Source organism: Solanum lycopersicum, chromosome 5 (genome assembly GCF_036512215.1).
Source record: "Solanum lycopersicum chromosome 5, SLM_r2.1".
In the NCBI taxonomy this organism is placed as follows: Eukaryota; Viridiplantae; Streptophyta; class Magnoliopsida; order Solanales; family Solanaceae; genus Solanum; species Solanum lycopersicum.
In genome coordinates, this window is record NC_090804.1 from 65,987,251 (window position 1) to 66,008,294 (window position 21,044).

Sequence of the window (21,044 nt, forward strand, 5' to 3'; positions counted from 1 at the left end):
AAAAACATTAGTAATCCATGGTATTTCATCATACAGGCGATATAAGTTTATCAAAATTACAATTTAACAAATTTATAGACATATTGTCTTTGTCACACTAAATTAGTAACAGGAATAACACTCCTCCGGTAGAGTCCTATGAATTTCATCACAGTTCGAATAGTAAACAAGAAGCACAATACTTCCATTTGCATACTAAAGAAAGCATTCAACGTGATTTTATCCAAAAGCATACCACCTGGAAAAATTACAACAATTGAAAACTGAAGAAAATTAAACACCAACCCCAGAAAAACCAGTTAAAAAGCAATATAATGCATCTTTACAAAGTTGTCTACAAAATATCCTCAACTTGCTGCCTAACTGCAAAAAATGCCTTTTTCTAAAAGAATATTACAAGGAGAGATATCAACACACTATGACACACAACAGAAACAATTATTTCTCGTAGTCTCCACTTGTGCCCTCCTCTTCAGAAACTAACTGCAAGGTACTTGAAAAGAAACCTCAGAGGGGGAGACTAAATAAAATAAAATTTAAAAAAGCCCGATTGTGTCCTTTCTTCATAATGCTTTGTTTTACACCAGAGGATAACACCGTCAGATTAGTAGGAACCCATTGGTGGCATGCCAAATGGAGGCATCGGAGGCATTCCCATTCCACCCATTTGAGGTGGTGGCGGAGCAAAACCTCCACCCATACCAGCACCTCCCATACCTGGCATTGGCGGAGCAGGCAAAGCCAGAGGAAGCAGCTGAGCATACATATTCTGCAAACCAAAAAAAAAGAGAGAGGATTAGCAAAGCCCGGTTGAGAGGATAATTACATAAACCAGATGGTCAATTTGACACAGCCGTGCATGTGATGTGGTACTTGTCATAACATTACCAAAACAATCTGCAACTTCTCTTACCTCCAAGGCTAAAAAAGAAGGAAAATAGGCAAAATACATTCATCATAGATAAGTCAATAACTACCTGCTGCTTCATAACATCCTTCTCTTCATTCTCTTTGGCTTTTGCTTCTTTTTGAGCCTCAATCTTATCTTTTATCAGCTCATCTACCTTGCCAGTGTATTCACGGATAAACTGTGCCAGGGAGGACCCAAATTAGAATGTGGATGAATATAGCACTGAACTACTAAAAAATCAAAAAGCCTAAGGCAGACAGCGAAATGACGAGGGGGAACAAAAGAGAAGGTAGAAGGTATTCATTAGAGAGGCGTATCTAAAAAGTCATGAAAAGTTTCAGATACTTCCCCTCAAACATAATGAAATATATAAATCAGGACTAGCACTATACAGAGGTTACTAAAAAAATAATTATGTTCTAATAACTAATAAAAACAAGTATCATGTTTCAAAGATGCTGGGGCAGGTCAAGGGTTAGGGTGTAGACTTGTCAAACAAGTGACTGATACTAGTCTCAAATTGGTGATCGGATTTACTTGCCCAGAAGTCTACTTTAAAGATATAAGAGAATTCAATTTGTTGCGTGACACCCATCAAAATTTAAAAGACTTTATCTATACGTTTACCAGAGGGAAGGGCACAACTACCTAAAAGTAGATGACGAAATAGGCACATGCAAGAATGCAGAGACAGACATGGAAGGAAAGGAGATCAGAGGGTACCTGTAATAGATAAGGGAATGCGAAGTCGATCATATTGTTCATCCATGCTAGCTCAAGGGCAACATCTGCGCGGATCAAATCATAACAAACAAATAGGCATGTTGCAAAGCATTCTTTCTTTCCCTGCAAAAGCATACAACAAGAAATATAAGATTGAATGCATTTTCCACCACAGAAAAATTTACAGATTAGATGAGCTTTAACCAAATGCAAAATTAATGCAATCAAAGTTACTCTACTCTTTGGACTAGCAATATCATTTCCAAGAAAAATTTAATATGATTTACTTCACAAACAAAAACAATCTCCTTGTTCTTTAGTTATTGATGACAACTATGCATATGCAATCCCCAGAAAGCATAGCCAGTACCAAGCCAAATAACCGAAGGTAGTGATGATTTACAGCCAACAGAATATAGTCAAGTTAAATCCATATAGCTGATCCCAACTAGTTCGAGATTGAATTGCTTCATTGATTACAAGTCTGAGAAATGTAAACAATAAAAGGTTCAAATAACAAATTACTAGGATCTCCAAGGAGCCAGAATATTTATCCCCACAACCACACCTAACCTTCATGATTTATAACAGTAATTATGTACTCATGTATTATCTTAGATGCAAATGCCCCAGAGTTTGTTGAAACATTTGCATTCAGTAACTACCAAACTAGTTGGATAAAGCTTATAGCCCAGTTGAAAGATAAAGCTTATATCCCAGTTGAAACATTTGCATTCAGTCTGTTACTTGCTAAAGTTTTTTTGTTTGTTTAAAGATTTTATGCCCTGGTGATGATAAGTATGAGACCTAGAGAAACCGACAGTAAACCTGTAACTTCTCTTAGAACATTCAAAAATATTGGAATCAAACAAGTCCAAATTGAGCAAAACAGATATTGATGAATCATTTAACTAGTCCAACTATTTTTAGATTATGACGTAGTTGGTACTTGGTAGGGTTGGGGACGAAGTGGAGGATAGGTATGGCTGAAACTTGAATCCTAACCACAGATACCTGTTCAATGAAGTAAACAAGCAACTCCTCAGCAAGTTCACGATCCCCAGATTGTGAGGCTGTTTCCATTGCATCTTTGTAAAGATTATCTTTCTTCGATAGAGCAATGGATTGCTTCCACCGACCAGCCTTTTTATAAATAGAAGCAGCAACACGCCTCATCTCAAGGAGCTCATGTTTCTCTATCTGCTCAAACAGAAAAACAAGAAATGGAACTATTATCAGGCATATGATAACTACGAAGAAAGGCAACTTAGTGCAACCAGCCATCACCTTCTGTGCAAGCCCAATCTGATCAAAGCTATCATGCAATTCAATTGATTCACGTAGTCTATCATAGTCTTCCTCTTCAACATATATCTCGTTAAGGGCCTCATTCACAGCAGAAACATTGTTGCTTTGAACAGCAATCATATAAGGCTTCACTAGGCGAAGGTGACCCGCCTGGTATCATTCCCACAAAAAATGAAGGGTTAATACGAACATATAACAAAAAGTAAGCAAGAAAATCCTTGTAAGTAAAGGGTTTCAATGACAAAGTGAGACCTTTCTCATTATATCCACTACACGTGTGTGGTCCACCCTGAGTGCTAGAACATTTAAAAGATCATTGATCAGATCAGGATGCTCTTGCAAATAGAAGTGGACGGCCTTGTAATAAAGTTCCACATTAGCAACTTTCACAACTATATCTTTGAACTGCATATGATCCCAAGCATCTGGAGAATGATTCATAACAGTAGTGGCAGCATTATCAAATTCATCATATTGGATATACAAATACGTGAGTTCCTTCCAGTGTTGCTGCTCATCACAGGCACGAATAAGTTTTGGAATGTTGAGACGGGTGGAGAATAATTTTATGTGCTCCATGAGCTTCTCATGACGGTATCTGGCATATAGAACACCAAGTTCTGTAAAGATACCCATATGGGCGCGCTCCAACCCAAGCCCACTCTCCATAAGAGAGATTAATTCATTGAAACATCCTCTGTTTTGGTAAAATTCACTCACTTCCTCCAAATCATCTACCTGCAAAATAAAAAAAAAAATACCACCTATCACCAGTAGTCCAGAAGATCCCCCGACATTTTCAATGAGCAAGTTCAAAAGAAATATTGACAAGCACAATCGAAGAGAGAAGCAGCAGTTACCTGCACTATAATGTTAAGCCCACAAATTTGAGCTAAGCGGAACTCCTCAGCATCAACACAAGCAAAGCAGACTTCTTTCCATGTTTTTGCACTGTTCGCTTTACGGGCTGCATCAACAGCACCTTGGAATTGATTCAACTTTATAAGAGTGCTTGCCAACTTAGCCCAATTAGAAATAAAAGCAAATATGATCTTTGCAGCCTCATACAACGCTCCATCATACAAGCGATCACCAACATTTGGTAGATTAGCAACATTTGGCATTAAAATGAATTCTTCAATTTCGCCCAATCGATCAATCTTAGCATAAGCATAAATGAGTTCACTGTCAACCTTGGGTTCCTTAGTCTTTTGCCTTACCATCAGCAAATACTTCACTAAGTCATGATAAACATCTGCATCTTCTGCAGCATGAATGACATCCAAGAATTGGGTAGCATCATCTGCCCGAATAAATGATTCAATAGCATCACTCACTAATCCCTCTCTGAGTTGAGCTTTGGCAACCTGGCTCCAAACAGCATCTTCTTCAACTCGGAATGCAAACTCCACAGCACGATTTATATCACGGATGCTGTCAAGCAGAACATTGACAGCCTGAACATTCAAGTTGAACTTCTTGAAGATCGCAAAAGCTTCTTCATAGAGCTGTGCTTCAACAGCAACCTCCCCAACCGCAGGACCATCAAAATTATCAAGCCTATTGATATAGTCCATAACTCTAGATGGATCAGCTTTAATGGCTGTCAAGATAAGCAAATTCTGCAGATTAAAGTTCCCACTAAATGCAGAGTTTTGGAGCACAATCTTTTCAAGAAGCTCAATCAGTTCATGAGGAAGATCAGCTGTCATGAACGCTTTAACAGCTGCAGAAACTTGTTCTGGACTCTTGCTTTCAGGCAGAGCAGTGGAGACAACTTGATCTATGAGCTGCCTTCTAAACTCATTCTCAGGGACAAGAACTTTATCCCAAAGATCACCATCCATCCTCTCAACGACATACCTATAAATATTATAATAGGGTTATTCATCTTCAGAAATCTTATAAGTGATAAACCAACACTTGGAGACTAACAGAAAAAACAAACCTGGCTTGAAGTTTGAACAGAGAGTTCTTATTTGTTACATTAATAAGTTCATCATCACATTGCCCTCTTCTATAGGCCACAACAGCAAGAGTCGGATCACGCTTCTCACAATATTTACCCACAACACGAGAGTCATAATATGGGTTGGTCGTGAGGAAATGCTCTGGGTTATTATTGCTCTCTATGATGATCTTACCAAGAGCATTGTGTACATGCACATCTTGGCTTCCTTCACTCACAAGATGCTCCAAAAACTGTGTAAGCAGTCGCAGTCGGTTCCTGACAACCAATAGACAAGTTTAAGAGACATATTAAACTGACAATCTAAAAGTAGTTGTAACAGAGATAAGACAAAAACCTTTTTTCACATTCAGCCACAAGGGGCTCAACAGGAAGCAGAGAACGAACAGAAAGGATCAAGCCTTTAATGAAATCCTCTGGACACTCGTCATCTAAAAGCTGCCCCACAACTAAAGGAGCATTTCCTGGATTGACCTATTATATAAAGTATTAAAGCTTGTAGTCACATGATTGGAAACATTTCAACAAAGCAAGCACTAAAAAGAAGTTACCAACCTTTTGAACATAACCCTCAATATATCGTAGCATATTGTTAGTGTACAGATAGTGTGTGAGATCAGGAACAAAACCAAAGCGGTCGCAAACATTGATCAGAGGTCGGGCATCAGGAAGTTTGGCTTCCATCAAGAAGTTCTTTGTCTTTTCAGGGTCGTAGAAGTTAGATTCTCTTGTCACGCGCTCAACCTCCTTGATTTGTCCAGTCCTGGCAGCTGCTTCGATATACTTAAAGTGGATATCAGGATCCTCACTGCACAAGGCCCAAAAAAATCATTTATTGACGAACAAGAAAAATTAGCCCAGTCCAAAATGTCCTAGCACGAGTACAGACCTCGAACTCAAATATGATCCCAAGAAGAAGTACAACCCATCGTACGACTTGAACTGCTCAAAAAGCTTAATGCAGGCATCAATACCCAACTGCTCACAGTACTCCTTTGCAACCTGATATTAATGCAAGCACAACCAAGTCCCTCTTTACATGTATTTCACAATTCACGAGATTCAATCAGATGCATCATTACAAGTATGTCACAATTCCCATGAACCAGCTATGCCAATATCAAGCACCAAACTCTTCAGGAATAAGTAAATAACTACCTGAACTATTATTTGAAGGTTGCCTTTGATATTGATCACCAGAAGGTCCTTCATGCACTCAAGCGCCCATTCACGTGAGACAGTCCCAAAGAACTCAACCAGAGCCTGAAACACACAACATAGATAAATACAGGCCCGACAACCCTCAACAGTAAGTCAATACGACCACAGTAAGTCAATACGACCACGGGAATATACCGACCTGAGGCTCAATGGCATGTGTATTAACAATTACGCGCTTGATATCAGGTAGTTCACTGTAGTGCTGCAGAAACATACATAATTAACCAACATTGTGGTCATATCGTATGGGAAATTAAGCTCAAAAAAGCTGAAAACCAGTCAAACCTGCAAAGCCCGAATATAAAGACCAGCTTTTTCACAAAGCTGAGCAATTCGTGGTCGATCATAATGACTGAACATTCCATTGGCTAATATAGCATCAGCAACATTTGGGAAAGTCACAAGGTTGATTTCCAAGACCTGTATACAAGAAAGTTATAGCCAAAGAAAAATGTATAAGCAGAAAGATGTCGCTTAATGAGAAGGTAACAGATACCTTAGTCTGCAGGTAACCATGCTCTGGAAGGTTAGGCTTCAGAACATCCAACAAAAATGCTGTTGCCTCACGGATCATGTTCCTCTGATATCAAAACAGAAAGAGAGAATCACTATCGACTGGTAAATTGCACCTCAAAAAATTATTCAAAGGCTTCTGAGCCACATCAGTCGTTTAGCATCATCAACAGTAACTAACCTGAAGAAATAGGTCGGTGATTGTATTGTAATCAACAGGACACCCTCCCTCCATTTGAGACATCATGAGTGCAAAATTAACAGCACCCTGCACATAAAGACAATTATTCAACTTCATCCTAAACTAAGCACCATGTCTTGATTATTTTTTTTGAGATGAAAAAGCCCCGTGTCCAATTACTTTGCTTGAATTTAGTGTCAGGATAGAAGATGTAACTTCCCCAATGTAGGAATAATACTTCATGAGTGATACAGAATTAAATATGAAACTCTCTCCTTGATCAAAGGAAAGAAAGAAATACCTATCAGGCTGAATTTGACATAGAAACTACCGAGTTAATCCCGTTAAACTGGCTGAATGAATTTAGCACCCTGGAATTATTCCAAATTTAAAAATGCATTTGGCAGCCTAATGGAAGCTATTTGTTATCACTCCTTAGTCATCGCATAGTTACAGCAGTAGTTATTAGTTTTTTCTTTTTAGTAGTAGTTATTGTCATGTCCTAGTTTCTAGGGGTAGTTATCTTATAAGTATTGCATTTAAACTATCTATTTTCCCAGAAAATACAGTCAAAAAAGCAATTATGGTTTTAGAGTACTTTTAACTCGAGATTGTCATTCTCTCTTAATGAACCAACACCATAGGTCGTAGGAAGAAAACTCCAGATTTTATCTTGTAACAGGGGACCATAACACTATTTTATTCATTTTTCATGTCAACTCAAGAGTGGATGCTGATAAAAAGTATAGTTATTATTGGTAAATATTTTGTACAATGTAAATTCGATGTGTCTGGAAGTATGAACAAAGGCTAAAACTGCCCTCTATGGGCTCGCATGGACACTCCATAAAACGAGGCACATGTTTATGTGAATGGGGACCAGTTTTGTGGATGAAGAAAAGCCACCACTTTTTTGCAAGTCTCTGATAGCTTTTTGAAGGGGAATTAACCTAGGATTCTACTACACCATACAAGTTATGATTGCAATCAAGTATTGTGTTGTATTAAGTTAATTAACACCCATGAACCATGAAAATTCCAAAAGACCACCATAATCATCAATGCCCAATGACTAGAGGTTTGAGCATTGGCTTCCAGAGCGACTGTTTCAGAGTATTGAACATAGTTATTGGAGAATTTATTGATGGAATGGTAAGTAGCCACTTGTTACATTAAAGGAGTTTGGTGATACAGATGGGGTTTATTGTAATGAATTTAATAGGTGAATATGGTCTTAAATGAACTAAATTCGTGACTTAAACCTTAGATTTAACTAGTTATACATGATTTGATGATTTTATCCCTTAATATTTAAATATTGTGAGTTGTTGGAAACCCGGGAAACTTGAAGAAGTGAATTCAATATATAGCTTGGGCAAGTTACAACTAACCTATTAAATATGAATTTTGACTTAATCATGTATTCCAAGTGTTTAACTGAATGCCTAAAAGTTGTTTTGTGGCTAAGTAATTATGGGAGCAAGAAAGTGCCTAATCACCATAGTTGAACTCCAATTCCTAAAGTTAGGCTTATGTGATTTTTTTTGCTATGGGTATGATGGTGCCTTTTGGCCTGTTTTGGAACATGTTGAATTGTTTCCCATGGTTAGGTGACTAAATGTCATGTTGCATTATGTTAAATGTCAATATTGGTAGTGAGGGTAACAGATAGCATTCATGGTGGCTTACTTTTATTAAAGGACTTGAGATGTAAGACAAGGTTGATGAGCTTAAATGTGAGATCAAGAAGGTGCTTATCCTGAAAAAAAAGCCCAAGAACGAGCCCAAGAATTACGATGATGAGCAGATTAAGTGCTACACATACTTCATGGTCCAAATCCAAGTCCGAGAGGAGGAAGATTGGGGCCAGATGGAACCCAAGAGGAGATGCCTACAAGGAGCCCAAGAAAGGAGCTGAAACTCCCAAGAGAAGAGCTACTTCAGAACACAGTCAGCTGAGAAATCAAATCCTAAAGGGCTGCAAATTCATGCTCAAAGGCTGGTGAAATGGACGCGAGAATGCTTCCCAAAAAGGGCTACAACTCAAGCCAATAATGGCTGAAATACAACCCTAAGAAAGAGCTGTTTAGGCGTGTGATTCTCGGAGAATATATTGCACTTCTTTCCATATTTCTACTAGGTAGTTTCGGGAAGAATTTTTGGGTTTATTTTTATATGTTTTCCTTGGTCAAAAGCGCCCTATGGATTTTATTATTTAATATATCCATAAAAGTAGGATTTGTATCTCATGGTATATAGGTTTCTCTATATAAAGGGGTGAATTTTGTTATTCTTCATTAGAACATTATTATTAATATTGTTTGAAAGATCTCTCACCTTTTACACTTGTGTGTGGTGACTATGGATTAATCTTGCAACCGTGCCAGAAACATTTGTTAGGAGGTAATACTAATCCTTAACTTGGTATCTTTGATTTCTATTAAAGTAAATTAATGGTAATTAGTCTTATACTAATTATTGTCTCTAATTTCTTTGAATTAGGGATCGAGATCACTTTTGATCTTAAATTCTTGAATTGACTCTGTGTATCATAATTAGTTTTAATACGCTAAGCTTGAATAGTAAGATTAATTAGAGTTCTTAGCACTTAATTTTAAAATTTGGGAACTTTTTCGAGAAATTTCGCGTATCATAAACTTCTTGTCCTAGATCTTTGTATTTTCGCTTTCGCATTATTTACTTGTTTATCAAGCAACCTGATTCTCATCAGTAACACTTCGCAAGTACGTTGTGTTAGGGATGCCGAGGTTCTAACCTTCATACTTTTAGATCCACAGCTCGTCTTTTGGAAGTGAGGGTGACACTTCTGATGCATGATGTGTTAACAGAAGAGGAAGAAGCCTCCATGCATGTAGAGTCATTAGTTATATGAGTTTGTACAATGTTACAGTGAAGTGTTTTCAGTAGCAGGAATATCTTTTCAGTTAATACAGTTAGCTGGTACCTAAGACTTGGTGTCCAGTTTCAGATTTCAATTTCAATTTATGAAATTTTTATCATGCTCATATCTTTCATGTTGTTTTATCAGTAGTTCTTGTCCCACTATTAAATAGGTAACCGAAAAGACACTGAGTATCATAATGGTGTGTTTAGCCAGGAAGGGCCTGCTTAACATCTTGGATGCAGAGACAGTTTCCTTTGAGCACAGTAGGCCCAACTAGAGCCTGCATCACCCTTGACATCTCTCACTCGTCGTTTAGCATAGTACCATGAGATATTTTAGATGGCTCATAACTTGCTCAATTTTAGACAGTCTTGTATCGTTTAAGATTTGTTTTATAATGTTGTATATTTCCCTTGTCAGGGCATGTTGGTCACCAATTAAATACTATCAAACTTTTGAGTTGAAATGTCCAATATTACAATTACCTTCACATTTTTTATGAATGTTAGATATTAACTATGTGATACGCTTGACGGGGGTAGTAAGTCGGGTGAGATCACATGCCTCTAGATTTGGGTCGTGACATGCAGCTTGTAAAGAAGGCGCAAAGTTGATAAAACCCATTAATTGTAAAACCATTCCAGGCATACCTGAGGATCGGATCGAAGAATTGTTTGCAGCAGGAACAAATAGTCAGGAGTATATCCAACCTGTATCAACAAAAGACATCAAATTACCAATCTCTGAATGTTCTGATTTATGAAACGATAAGACTGTCTAGCACTAGACTGCAGCTCAAACAACTAAAAAGCAGCCAGAAATGACCACATTACACATGCATGACTGACCTGCTTTGAGTATATCAGAATCTTGTCAAACTCCCTGCGCTCAGCAAAAGCGGCAACAACTTTTGGTGTTGCTCTTGCTTTGATGTAGATCTTCAAGGCAAGGTCATTATCAACAGTCTACAACAAAAAACTTGCTGCTATCAGTAACTTAAGCAATAGATTGCTTGCAAGAAAAAGAAAACAATGGTGAACAACGGAAAAATTAAATCTGCTTCAAGTTAAACCCTGTAATCAACCTTCACAAGGTCGCCAAGTTCCTCACTACACTCTAGCTTATCTTCAGCCAACCAATTCTCTAAGAGGTTCTTCTTATTCTGGTTGACAACAAGTCGTGAAAGTTCCAAAGACTCGAATGCATTGAGCTTCCCTTTAGTCAAGAGTGTACCAAAGTACTGCAACAGAGGAGGTGTTTGCCCTGCTTGAACAGGAACACTCTGCAAATAAGACAACATGAGACATTACCCTCCACAGGATGAAACATTAAGAGACATATTCAATTGATTTTGCAACTCTGTGACCTTGAAGGGCAACAAATAATCTGATAGGGAATAACACGGATTTGGTTAATGTAGCTTCTTTTATTTCATGTTTAGGTAACATAGAAAATACCTGAAATTTAGCAACAGTATCCGGTGTACGGAGTATGCCTTGGGGGGATTCTGCAGCAAGCTCAGCAGCCTCTTTGTACTTGGTTTGAGCAAACAAATCTTGAAAGCGCTGGACAACCTGAAGCAATACAAAATTAATAGATGTGAGATCACTGTGAATAGCAGACAGCAATAAATTCCCAACATTCTGAATCCATCAGAACCACTGCTTTTGATAACTTTGTCAACTGCTAACCATAACCAAACAAAGGACAAGAGTTCACAGTAATATTAAACCATTAGCCCTGCAGAATATTGTTCTAGCAGATGATTTGCCAACAGCTTTATCAGAATATTGTTGATATATACTGCCCTTGAGCCGAGGGTCCTTTCGAAAACAGCCTCTCTACCTCCACGAGATAGGGGTAAGGTGTGCGTATAGTCTACCCTCCACAGACCTCACTAGTGGAGTCTTGTGGGATTTCACTGGGTATGTTATTGTGGTTGTAAATGATATCAATAACAACCAATTAATTAATTTTCATATTTGATCTACAAAAGAAGATGCCTTTTGAAGAGCAACAGCCTGTTTATATTGGTCAAAAGTATGAAGAAGTTTCACATGCAAGAAATCCCTACATTTAAAGAAATGATGACAAGCCATCTAGTGAACAGAGTAATTCAAAAATTAGTGCATTGAAAAACAAGGTTTCCACTTACCAAATTCTCAGCACCAGGAAGGTTTCCTCTTTTGGCAAGATTGACAGCAAGCTCTAGATTATTCAACTGCAACAAAATTTGTACAGAAGTTTGTCTTTTAATGATCATGGATTCTTCAAAAATTTCTGGAAATTCATCCACAACATATACATGACACCAAAAAGAAAAGAAAATATACTTACTTGGCCACTGATAAAAGGAATAATTGTTGCTTCATTTACTGTGGCTAGCAACACTTGCCCTCGCCTGTTGACGGCATAGAAACCACCGATTGATGAAGCTTCTGAAGTCAGAAAAATAGGATCTGGGCTGATCCTATTTCTGTACACAGCAGTAGCTGTTTCCAAGTCATAGACAAACAGAAGACCAAGCTTTGTGATGACATAAATTAAACCATACTTATGAGAGATCTGCAGAAATAACAGAGAAACTGTGTTACAAGAAACTTAATTCTTTTAGCACAGAAAGAAAAGACAAAGCACATATAATAGACAAGAAGAAAAAGACCTGCATGGCAACTGGGAAATCATCAGCAAAATCCGGAGGAAAGAAAAGATCTGCCTGTTTCTTTGAAAATGAAGGCTTCCCTGCAAATTATTAACTTGTTAGAAAACTGATCAGAGTCATACAAGGCGATGTTCTTCCCAAAAAGTCAGAAAAGAAATGTTCAACTTAAAGTAGTCGTGAAAAAAAGAGGTACTCACCTGGCTGGGCGCCTAGCTCAATGACATGCAACTTTGATGTAACCTGCCCAGCATTTGAAGTTTTCGAGGCAAAAGAAATGAGTATGGAATCCCTATCATTCCCAGGTACCTGGTTAAAGCAAACAACAGTCAGAGCAGTAAAACATGGAAGCAAGCTACCCGACAAATCAAGAAATTGTTGAAAGGAACTTTTCTTACTCTTATTGAGGCAAATGACGCAGCATGAGCCTCAAGAGCTTGACTGCGTTGCTGATCCACTGAAAATAGTTGCATATTCCCTTTGACCAGTTGGGGCTTCTACAATACCAATCAAAATGGACAGCCAAATGATGATAGTAAATTCACTGAACATTAAAATTAAGAGAAATCATCGAACAATAATAAATATCATGATTAATTGACACGTCTCTTCCAAAGTTCAACGGATAGCATATATTGAGCTTAAAGTTCTTTCGATTCATTTCCCATTGCTGGAGAGCCAGAAAAAAATTATTTTTATTTTTTGCTATATCAAAAAGAATTTTCAAAACTCAAAGATGGTCATTTTGACTTGCTGCAGTTGAAAACATCCAACAGCACAGCAACAAAACTCTTGCAGAGCAATTTTATCATGTTTTTTCAAGGATCAAATTAAATAATGAGCCCTCCCCTCTACCGTTCACTTAAATACCAGACTTTTGCCTAGAGCAGGCTTCAAGAACTCATGAAATGTGCCTAACCCACACATCACGCACTGTGCTCTTACCATTAGACCAAAGCCCTGGGGGCTCAATTTTATCAGATAAAAAAACCTTCATAGTGAAATAGTTGAATATGACCATCTATTCCTACACTTCACAGTCACCCTCGGCTTTGCTCCATGTTTCTAAACATGGTTGACATGAGCTGGACTATGCCAAAGAACACCACCCTTCTACACTGCGGGAGTGGAGTCAAACAAAAGAATTGGTGGAAGAGGATCCCAGCATGCATTTGGTGGTCAGTATTGAAGGGAAGTAACTCTAGATGTTTAGAGGACCACAGAAATTCCATTTATCAAATTAAATTGGATACTGTTCTTTTTTGGGTGCAAAACAACCCTGCAAATGATTGTGAAGCCATTCTTGACATTATAGAGTCTGTGGAAGTTTGTCTGGGGGGAACTATTATTTTGTCGATCTAGGGGTGTATTTGCACTTACAGTGCTACAAAGGGATCTTTTTAGTGAACATGTCAAAAGCTTACTCCTATTTTTTTAATCAGCCTTTGAACTATTGTTAATGAAATGTGTTACCGGTTTTTTTTAAAATATAAAAGCCAAAATGAAATTAATGTTGCAACAAATAAAGGGACAGTGACACAATGTGAACATGTGCACAATCACATGACTTTTGAAAGGCAACAAGCAATTAAACCTTCCCTGATATTTCCACCCTTCCTGATGACACTAAGGAGTAAGGACCATACTAGTGGGAGAAGAAAATTTGCTAAAAGAATAAACACCAAGACTAAGATTTTCATTAGCAACACAGCTTAATATTACACACCTCTGGCGAACCTGGGGCAATACCAATCAAAACCAACCATTTCTCTGAAGGATCACATCGATAGTTGATAATTTGGTTGTTAGCTAGATTGGCTGTTCTATCAAACATCTTTACAGGCTCGGAATCACCTGTATAAAGAGAGTTTGGGAATCTTAGTGACAGTTAACCATCTAAAAGAAAATTGAAACAGTAATAAAAGGAAGAAAAATAAAACAGAGTTTCCCCAAGTGAAATGGAAGAAGAAAAGCTAGCAATATCAAGATTGAAAACGAAAAACTTACCTTCAATTGGCCAATGGTACACTGAGGTTTGTGTGACGAGACCTAACATCTTAGGGGTAATCCACTTCCAGAAAACAACCTGAACAAACAGAGCATTGAAAGTATATGAACACCATCATAAATGCAGGGTCAGAGGGTTGATAACAGCTGCAGCTAAATCAATTTATTGAAGATAATCAAATAGAAGAGCCATTACCTGCTCAGGCATCTGATGTGATTTAATTTTCTGCTTTGCCTCAATATTGAAAATTTGTAAGTGGTCTTGAGTAGTTCCTGGAACTTGAGCTTCAAGAAAAAAGGAGAGAGGACTGCTTTGTCAGCAAACATATAAAAAAATGATAACCAGAAGTGACAGGTCAGTGTCTTCACCATTTCGCCTAAAAATTAAGAACGGAAACCATTTCAAATCATACTACTTCTGGTCACGATTAATAAGGTGATATCCAACTCAACTATCCTCAAGAAGGAAAGCATGACACAACAAAGTCAAATCCTAATCAACCTCAATGTTTCCTGTTTTATTCTTTTAAAAGTACCTCACTATGTCCTTTATTTTTATAACTTTGATGACCAAAAGTATGTTTGATGTCATTCCTCTCGTCTTTTGCATAGTCTGAAGTTCTTTCGCATACAAGGTGATGAATAATAAATCAAGTTTTTTCACTTGAAAGTCTGAATAACCCAACAAACTAACAAGTTAATTAAAAAAAAAAAAGCACTAGCATGCCTAGCATTGTTACAAAAAAATAAGACAAACCAATAACATAAGCTAATGCAACAACAATTAAAAACTCTTAGCAAAGATCTCATACCTTTTAGAGCCAGAATTCTGGTATTAGGATTCATAAGAGCAGAGTCTGCCGTAATTGGGCGCCTCAAAGGCTGCATTGGCATGTTCATATCAATAATCACCACACTATTTTGTGGTGAAGTCTCCCGTACACATATATACTTATCTGATTCCATGGTAACATTGGTGAACGTGATGAACTGCGGATTAACCCCTATACTTTGCAACTGCAAAAAAGATGGACAAAACACAAAATTCAATCCAGATTTCAAGTTCACATAGAAATTGAAGTTCTCAATTAAAAATATTAGTATAATCCACGTCACAAATCTGAGAATGAATTAATATCATAGAAGTTGTTTCAATTTATATGTCTGTGTATGAACAAATATCATAGCAACTTAACAATTGTTAGCCACATTACACACGTTCAATTTATGTCAGTAGAAAATATAGAGAAGTTCTAGTATTTTTCTGTCAATTTTATTATCCTATTGTTTTTTTACAGAAAAAAGTGATCAAGAAAAAGATTTCATTGATAATCATTTAGATTTTTTATAATATTGGCCTGAGATTATTTTAATTGGAGTACCATGGCCAGGATTAATTTAACCAGCCCCAACTTGGATGAGACTGAGGTGTAGTTATCATTGTTGCTTAAAATCACATAGAAACTGTAGTTCTCATATACAAATATATCACAACCTAAGTCACGGATCAGATAATGAACTAATATCGTAGTTCTAAGCAACATTTTGTACGTGCCAAGATGCCAGAAACACCATATATGCAATGAACCTAACGTTAAACTGGCGAAAACATGATCGCAACAGGGGTGGAATATCTCCTTCAGAAGGCACTGACTGGGAAATGGCCAGGTTTGTTGAATTAATGCAAGTGCTTGAGGGTTTTACAGACATCTCTACAAAACCTGATACTATCAGATGGAAGAATGATAAGGATGGTAAGTTCTCAGTAAACAGAACTTGAAAAAAGAGGCAGGTATGCAGTCTTAAAACAGGTCAAGAGCTTGGAATTATGTCTGGAAGGGTTTGGCTCCTGCCAAGGTTAAATGTTTTGCTTAGCTAGTAATTAGAAAAGAAGACTTCACAGATGTGATATTGCAACAAAAGGGGTTTCAAGTTGCTTCTAGGTGCTTGATGTCCAATGAGGCAGGAGAGACAAGCAACCATCTATTTCTTCACTGCAAGGTCACCTCGCAGTTGTGGTCTTTGTTCCTCATTTAACAGAGACCAGTTGGTTAATGCCTGAGCATACAGCACATCTGTTAAGTTTCTGGATCAAGACGAGGAAAGTAAAAGACAGAAGAATTGGTGGAGAATAATCCCATCCCCATCCTGTATTTGGTGGACAATTTGGAAAGAAAGGAATGGGGGATGCTTTGAAGACAGGGCCAACACTACTCAGAAGATCAAATGGAACTGCATTACAACCTAATGTTTTTTGTGTCGAGAATATATAGAAGTTGAACAGTTAGTAGATCTGGTAACGAATTAATAAAAGCTACAAGACACATGCCACACGTGCCAAGTTGTAAGCACTAACAAGAATACGAAATTCAATCTAGATTTTATAATCATATTCGGACTCCTGAGCTCTGGATTTAAAATAATAAATAACCTAGGTCACAGATCTGGGTGAACAAGTATCACAGCACATCTCACACGTCTAAGTTCCCAGGAACAGTTACAACTTATAAGTATATGTAATTCTTTCTAGATTTTAAATTCATGTAGTAACTTGAGTTCTCAATCCAAAATGATATCATAACCTAGGTCGCACATTGGGCAATGACTTATCACAGTTCTAAGCCAGACTTCACACATGCTATGTAGCCGAAAGTTCAATGCAGAATTTAAATTCACGTAGAAACTAAGTTCTCAATTCAAATGATATCCTAAAATAGGTCATAGTCTGGTAATGAAGTAATCACAGTTCACAACCACACTTCACCTGTATTAAGATACCAATAAGTAATCACAGTTCCCACGAACAGTTACAGATAACAATTGAAGTCAATCCAGATTTCAAATCCACACAGACACTTGAGTTCTTAATCCAAAATAATACCATAAAGAACCAGTATCACAGTTCTAAGCCACAATTCACACATGATAAGGCGCAAGAAAATGTAAGCACAATTCAAAATCAGTCGAGGTTTAAATTTGCATAGAAACTGAAATGCTCAATCCAAATAATAGCATAACCCAGGTCGCAGATCTGGAATGATTTTTCTCACAGTTCTATGCCACATTTTACACATACTAATTTCCCGGAAAAATAATAAGAGTATAAAACAAAATTACAGAGTCTATTTTCACATACAAACTGAAGTTCTCAATTCAAAATAATACCAAATTATAGCTTGCAGATGTGATAATGAACTAATATCAAAACAGATCTAAGCCACATTTCCCAGATAGTTGCCACAAATACTAGTATGAAAATGAAATACAATCGAAATTTTAATATATAAAAACATAATTTATCAATACAAAATAATATCATAACCTAGGTAATAGATCTTGTAATGACCTTATTTTGCACAGACTAAGTTGCACGGAACACTAACAACTCAAAATTTCAGATTATAAATTTAAATAAGAAAGTACTTTCTCAATCCAAAATCATATGTCATAGATCTGTTAATAAACTAAAATCACAATTTTGCGACACATTTTGAATGTGCTAAGTTGCAGGAAACACCAAGGAAAATACGAAACTCAATCCTGATTTTAAATTTACATAGAAAATGAAGTTCTCAAACCAAAACAATACCATAACCCAGGTCACAGATCTGGTAACAAACTAATATCACATCTCTAACCCACAATCCACATGGGCTACCTTGCCAGAAGCACTAGTAAGTAGTAAGAGCATGAAATTCATCCAGATTCTTGCAATGAACTTATTTGATACGTACTGTGACCAGAAACACTGCTACTAATTCAAATTCAATCCAGATTTCAAACTTTCAAGAAAACAGTTGTCATTTGTCAATCCAAGATATATTTTTATGATAATTGTGGTGTCCAGGCCAGAGTACACAGACCTCGACTAATTCCACGACATTACCATATCCTTTGTTGCAGATCTCAAAATTAACTGAAACCAGAGAAGTCACTCACATTTCACGATGCTAAGCTGTCAGAAAAACTAATACGAAAACGAAATTTCAATTCCAATTCTGAATTCACATCGAAACTAAAGTTCTCAATCCAAATTAATTGCATAACCTGGATCATAGATCTGGTAAGGAACTAATATCATAATTATGATCCACATCTCACACATGCTAAGTTGCCAAAAGCACTAAGAAAAACACAAAATTCAATACACAATTTAGATTCAGAGAGAAACTGAAGGTCTCAATCCAAAAAAATAAGGTCTCAGATCTGGTAGAGAAGTGATCACAGTTCTAAGCCACATTTAGCTGGTGATAAGTTGCTGGAAATACTAATAAAAACATTAAATTCAATCCGGAATTTAAATTCACTGCAGAAACTTAAGCTCTAGATCCAAAATAAATATCATAATACTCTAGGTCATAGATCTGGCAAATGAGCAAATGTCACAGTTCTAAGCCATATTTCAGCCTTTCTAAAAAAACAAATTCAATCCAGAATTTGGATTCACACAGAAACTAAAGCTCAAATATTGAAGACAATATGTTAATTAAGTTTCCAGATCTTCAATCAACTCATATCACAATTCTTAGCAACATTTCTCAGTAAAGAGTATCAAATCAAAGCAATTTCGACTGCTTATCTGAATTCGCGATAAGACTCAATCAGTATCCAGCACGGCTGAACAAATCGTTTAAATCAGAAGAAGAAAAAATCAGAATATGAATAGATACCGTTAGGGCCTCTTTCATAGTGATCGGAGCATTAGCTGCCGCCATGATGACGAGATCTCAACGGAATTGCGACCGGAACGACGGGAGATCTCCGATGAAGAAGCAACCCTCAAACCCTTCGAGGGGAAAAAGAGAAGAAACGGAGAGAGAACAAAGAGGAGAAAGAGATCTAGAGAGAGAGAGGGGGTGGAAGAGGGTTCTTTTTTAAGAGAGAGATGGAGTGGGGAAAGTGATAGTATACGACAATGGTGAAAATGCAATTTTTCTTCTTCTTTTTTTTGGAGTGAAAATGCAATTTTCTTCTCTCTTTTTTTCGGGTGAAAATGGAAATTTGGATTTGGAAAAAAAAATAAAAATGGGGAAAGATATTTACAATTTTACTTTTCTCGTGGGTATTCATGGTTTGATTTAAAAAACATTCAACTCAAATTATTAAATAATTTCTAAAAACTAATAAAAGAAAAATCAAATCAAATGTAAAAATTAGCCAATCAAGAACTTCCATGTTAATGAGATGTAAATAGCAAGATGAGAATGTTATAGAGTACATATACTAGGAGAGGTTATATCACGAACAAAATATATGGGATAAGGTGAAAGTGGCACCAGTTATGGACAAGATGAATAAGGCGACACTAATATGTTCGTCTGGGAAGTTGACTATTGTGGATTTTAGGAGAAGTAAAGGTAGACTGATTGAAGTATATGTTTGAACTGATTAGAGACGACATAACAATTTACCAAGGATGTGAGCCTAAATAGGACGATATTCAATATTGAGGTTGAGGAATAAGTCAAAAAGTTTATACACAGATGAGTGTTGTTTAGTTTCTCTTATCAATGGTACTGTTAGTATCGTATGCTCCGATTTTACTGCTACTACATATTACATGTTACTTTTCTTGTTTCGTTTGGCTGGTATGGTTTTATGCTTCATTGTTGTCTATATGTGTTACTTGAGTCGAGGATCTAATGAAAATAATCTCTTATTTTCACAGAACGTGAATAAAGAAAATATTAAGGTCGAGAACTAAAACAAAGCTCATAAAAATCGAGTGTTATTTAATCTCTCTTTTCAATGTGTTATTTATCATCTTTCAAATAATAATATTTCAAAGCTCTATATATTGACATTTTTGTTGAATATAAATACTCTTATTATTATGGTAGTAGTGGTTTAGCCAAAATGCTCCAAACTCACTACCAAAATAGATTTCAAACAATGGACAACGACGAACATGGAGAATACCCCAATGCCAACCAGAACCACCCTTTGAACAAGCCACCCTAGCACTGTCTCTAAATGTAGTGTTTGATATCTACTTGAGTCGATGCCCGATCTATACGAAATAACTTCTTTATCTGCATAAATAAGGATAAGGCTATACAATAGTCTCTTCAAAGCATACTTGTTTAAATTATACTAAATATGTTATTGTATATATTTCTTATCAGCGTTATTCGCTTTATTAACAATATGAAGGGGTGGCTCGACAGTGATAAAAAAAGGGCAACTTTCACATATAGCAAACAAAAAATTCATATTTGTATGTTATAGCAAAGTTTACATAATTGAGCTCCATAACAAACATAAAACTGTAAAATTCGTTATACATATACAATTGTATAATTCGCTGGCAAAAATTGTATAATTTGCTGGCCTATTTCGCTGCAATTGTATAATTCGCTATCCTATTTCACTGCGATTATAGAATGCACAATTGTATAATTCGCAGCCTATTTCGGTGCAATATTTTTATAAAATTTGCTTTGCATACAGTTGAATCGAATTAAAATGTATGTATATTGCATAATTATAAGTGTATAGCAAGAAGATATATGTTTTTCTCTCGCTTTATACAAAAACAGAAACACAATATATACACTTCTATTGTATAAAGCTAGAGAAAATTGTATTTCACTGCAATTGTATAATTCGCAATTGTATAATTCGTTGGCCTTTTTCTCTGCAATATTT

The 21,044-nt window shown here is 36.6% G+C and overlaps 1 protein-coding gene across 1 annotated transcript; it reads right to left on the reverse strand.

Annotated features, from left to right (window-relative positions):
• Nucleotides 1-160: 160 nt before the first annotated feature.
• On the reverse strand, nt 161-19,433 carry LOC101259158 (clathrin heavy chain 1). Its single transcript, XM_004239899.5, has 30 exons — nt 19,067-19,433; nt 15,209-15,413; nt 14,593-14,681; nt 14,397-14,475; nt 14,116-14,243; nt 12,788-12,886; nt 12,590-12,698; nt 12,393-12,472; nt 12,068-12,295; nt 11,886-11,951; nt 11,188-11,304; nt 10,815-11,012; nt 10,579-10,695; nt 10,381-10,440; nt 6,826-6,912; nt 6,628-6,711; nt 6,417-6,551; nt 6,271-6,333; nt 6,069-6,173; nt 5,800-5,912; nt 5,466-5,718; nt 5,248-5,384; nt 4,890-5,168; nt 3,802-4,804; nt 3,194-3,679; nt 2,921-3,091; nt 2,648-2,833; nt 1,634-1,756; nt 978-1,088; nt 161-769 (listed from the first exon to the last, which is right to left on the reverse strand). The coding sequence occupies exons 1-30, from the start codon at nt 19,109-19,111 to the stop codon at nt 605-607; spliced, it is 5,121 nt and encodes a 1,706-aa protein (XP_004239947.1). The 5' UTR covers nt 19,112-19,433; the 3' UTR covers nt 161-604.
• Nucleotides 19,434-21,044: the final 1,611 nt, after the last annotated feature.